The sequence below is a fragment of the Phoenix dactylifera genome, chromosome 4 (assembly GCF_051530095.1).
Source record: "Phoenix dactylifera cultivar Ajwa chromosome 4, Ajwa_hap1_PhDact_Kaust_v1.1, whole genome shotgun sequence".
Classification (NCBI taxonomy): Eukaryota; Viridiplantae; Streptophyta; class Magnoliopsida; order Arecales; family Arecaceae; genus Phoenix; species Phoenix dactylifera.
The window spans coordinates 26,677,545-26,681,564 of record NC_143193.1 but is presented as its reverse complement, the minus strand read 5'-3'; the positions used below and the strand labels follow the sequence as shown (position 1 = coordinate 26,681,564).

General features: G+C 38.0%; 1 protein-coding gene across 3 annotated transcripts; it reads right to left on the bottom strand.

Annotated features, from left to right (window-relative positions):
- Nucleotides 1–1,638: 1,638 nt before the first annotated feature.
- Nucleotides 1,639–2,994, bottom strand: LOC120107451 (uncharacterized). 3 transcript variants are annotated; one of them, XM_089930100.1, is made up of 4 exons: nucleotides 2,782–2,994; nucleotides 2,406–2,686; nucleotides 2,000–2,317; nucleotides 1,639–1,890 (listed from the first exon to the last, which is right to left on the bottom strand). In XM_089930100.1, the coding sequence occupies exons 2-4, from the start codon at nucleotides 2,460–2,462 to the stop codon at nucleotides 1,834–1,836; spliced, it is 432 nt and encodes a 143-aa protein (XP_089786226.1). In that variant the 5' UTR covers nucleotides 2,463–2,686; nucleotides 2,782–2,994; the 3' UTR covers nucleotides 1,639–1,833. The 3 variants fall into 3 exon arrangements, with proteins under 3 accessions (XP_089786226.1, XP_089786224.1, XP_089786225.1); XM_089930098.1 differs by having other exon boundaries at nucleotides 2,785–2,994; XM_089930099.1 differs by having other exon boundaries at nucleotides 2,406–2,666; nucleotides 2,785–2,994.
- Nucleotides 2,995–4,020: the final 1,026 nt, after the last annotated feature.

Here is a 4,020-nt window from a genome sequence, read left to right as displayed (position 1 = left end):
ACCGAGTTCGTTGTTATCTCGCAAAACAACAAGTTGGGTTGTGAGCTTGTAAAACAACCGGCTGTAATCTGTAGGATTATAGTAAAATTTCCAAGAGGTCTTGGGGAGTGGATGTAGGTGCTGGGGTGCACCGAACCACTATATGTTTGTTGTGTTTGTAATGATTCTTGTCATTGTCTAACTTACTCACTTACTTACTTAGATAAATTGCTTGCTTAACTTTTATCCGCGCATCCTTTAGTTGCAAGCATATTCAATCTAGTCACATTCTATACATCAAACTGTTGCTAAGTTTAAATTTCACTGTGCATCTATATAACTTAGCATAATTAATTGAAAAGTTTTAGAAGTAGTCTAAAAGTTTAAAAAGACCCAATTCACCCCCCCTCTTGGGTTGTATCTACTGGGCAACAGACCCTATTGGATATGGTCAGGTCCATGATGAGCTTCACTGATTTACCCTTGTTTCTTTAGAGAGATACCCTATTTTCAGCTATTTACTTATTGAATAGAGTTTCCTCTAAATCTGTTCCTACCATACCGTATGAGATATGACATGGTAAGAAGCCAAGTCTTAGTTATCTCAAGATTTGGGGATGTCCGGCCCACATCAAGCGACAACAGGCGGACAAGTTAGAGGATAAGATAATTAATACTCGTTTTATTGGATATCCTAAAGAGTCATTAGGATACGATTTTTCCGTCCCAATGGATCACAAAGTGTTTGTGAGCCGACATGCAATCTACATTGAAAAATAGTTTATCCTTGATAGAGGCAGTGGGAGAAAAATTGAGCTCGAAGAGAAAGTCTCTGAAGAGCAACGAGTCATTGTGCCTATAGAACCTATTCGTAGTGAGCCAGTACATGTTGTATCTCCTCCACCTCGTAAGTTTAGTAGGATCTTCCATCCTCCTGAAAGGTACTTAGGTATGCTTATAGAGGATGAAGAGGAAGTGTTCCATGGGAGATAGGGATCAAGGTAAGGATCCCAATACCTACAACGAGGCGATGTTAGACATCGATTCTGAGCAATGGTTGGAAGCAATGAAGTCAGAGATGGACTCCATGCATTCCAACCAAGTCTGGACCTTACACTACAGGAAAAAAGACTTTAGCCGACGCTTTCGTTGAGCTTTGGCGACGCTAATTAGCGTCGGCTAAAACACCCCCGACGAATCGCCAAGCGTTGGCAAAGCGTCGCATATACGAGAGTGGCAAAAGTTTTTGCCGACGCTTTACTCAAGCGTCGGCAAAAAACATGGATTTACCGACGCTTATAAAGCGTCGGCAAAAACATGCCAGAAACATGGCTTTACCGCAAAAAAGCGTTTTCCCCGACGCTTTTTTGCGTCGGTAAATCCATGTTTTTTCCAACGCTTTAAAGCGTCGTCGGAATTACCTTTCCCCGACGCTTTTAAGCGTCGGCAATTGCTCAATTGCCGATGCTTTTGAAGCGTCGGCACAAGCGTGCCGGTGGTGCCCCGACCTTTTTTACCGACGCTTAAAAGCGTCGGGAATTGTCTTTTTTTTAAAAAAAATAAAACAATAATCCGTATTGTAAAATACAAATTACAAAACATATATTATAACAATATGAACCTGTATTACATTGAGACATTGACACAAATACTCAGATCATTCAAAATATGAATATTGATATATCTGATTAAAACTCCATGTTTTTGACTCATGTATCAGAAAAGCTGCCATACAAATTACAATGTACTCTAAAAAAGCAAATTACAATGTACTCTGAAAAAGCAAATTACAATGTACTCTGAAAAAGCAGAAACATATACATATCAAACTCATAAAAGATAATCTAGAATGCATCAGAGACGGGATTCAGCTCCATCATCATCTCTACTAGCGTTTGAAGTATCAGGAATCTACAAAAAAAATAAAAAAAAACTTTAGAAGTTAAGAATAATGTGATACATTAACTCATATATCATAATTGATAATATGTAAAATATTAAAATACATATAGTTATTTACCTGAGAAGGGAGAAACCGTTGTAACATGGAAGAAATATTCGTAAGCTGAGACTGCAAATTTGCTTGGTTTTGCTTCAACTCATCAATAGTTGCTTGAAGCCGACGAACCTCTGCAGTGTTACTAGATTCTCTGGCATTTCTTGTATATGTGCCCACTGAAGACAACTGAGTGGGGGTAACTCCAACGCCGTAACCCCTCACTCGACCATAACGCTCTGGGCCCATCAATTCAGCGAGCACTTCAGCTTCAATATTATGGGTCGCGTCGGATGATGATGACCCCCCGACGCGCTCCGAAATAAGATTTGTTGCCCTATCCTATATCTCTCCAAAAAAAAATCAAATTAATGTATGCGAATAATAGAACCAAAAAAAAATACAGCACAAGTCAAAGATGAATACATACAACTATATCTCTTGACTCCTCTCGGACAAAGCTGCCATCTCGGTGGGTGTGAGTCATCCTATAAAACTCCACCCTACCAGGCTCCCTCCCATTATCATCCACCTACAACAAAAAGTATATTTCAAGAGTATACATGCTATATGATAGAATAATTTAAAATAAATTTAAATTATTTCAAGAAAGCTTACGAATTCAACTCTACGCCTCGCATAACTCATGGAGCCTGAAGTGTGAGGAACAGTCTGTGATGCTCGAGCAGCTCTACCAATATTGGAATATGTCTTCTCCGAAAAACAATAAAAAATGTAATGCATAGTATAAATTTTTAATCTATAATAATAGTAAATACAATCTAAGGTATTGAAAAAATATACACAACCTGAGCTCTCTCGGAAAACCAGTAGTGGACAAGCTCCCTCCACTGATGAGAGATTACATCTGGAGGACAAACACGGGCCACCTCCTCTTCAGTCATGCCCTCGTGCTTCCAATCCGCCTTTAGCTTCGCCTTATATTCTTTCCATTTGCGGTTGACGGACTTCAGCACCCAATCATGGCTATTTGCAGGCAGGATTTCTGTCTACAACATATCATCTTCTACAATAGGATTTCTGAGTAAGCCCCTCATATCATCTTCTACAACAGGATTTCTGTCTGTGTTACTAGATCCAATACTAGCAGTGTGTTCTATAACTAAGGGTTGGTTAGATGAAGACGACAATTTAGACTCTCCATGAAATATCCATTCTGTATAACCCTTCAGAAAACCATTCCATACCAAATGTTCTTCAACAATTTGTGGAGCGATAGCATAACAATTTACACATTTTTGACATGGACAAAAAATATTCCCATTCATTTCAGATTTCTCAAAAGCAAATTTAACGAAATTCTGAACTCCATTCAAATATTCGGCACTGGATCTCGACTTATTTATCCAACTTTTGTCCATTCTATTAAAATACTGATTGAACTGCAAGTAATATAAAACAATAATAAACGAAATTAGGGTATGAATCACCAATACGAAATCATGGTACAAAAAGATCTTCTAGAGCATTCCTTATTTGAAGTTATGGAAACTGTGTTTCATGCTATCTTCTAGGGACTATTTTTAGGATTTAAGCCATGTTTCTGTATTGTTATAACTAACAACAAAGATAACTTAATTGTAAGATATCATCCCATATATGTTCAGTGATTGGAGACTTCAGTTAGTTATGAAGTATAATTGGGTGCATCATGCTATCAATGTGGACCAATGTGTGAAGCTGACAGCAAAACAGGCAGGTATATATGATCTCAGAGTTTCCAGCCATATACTTAGGTGTTCACCAGAGTCAAATTGTTCAGAGGTTAAATCATAGATAGAATCAAATTGTTCTAGGCTTTTTTGTTTCAGTTAGTCGGCAGTCACAGTGATAAAGGCATCAATTGTATTGCAAGGTGAACAGTATAAGCTTAGATTCCAACTCTAGAATAATTTGAAAGAACCTGTCACTGCATTACTACCCAACACGTATTGAAAAGTTGATTCTTTTTTTCTTCTCTCTCACTTTGAAAAAAAATGGGATGGAAGTATGGCAATGGTAAGGTAGAATACATACAGCTGGAA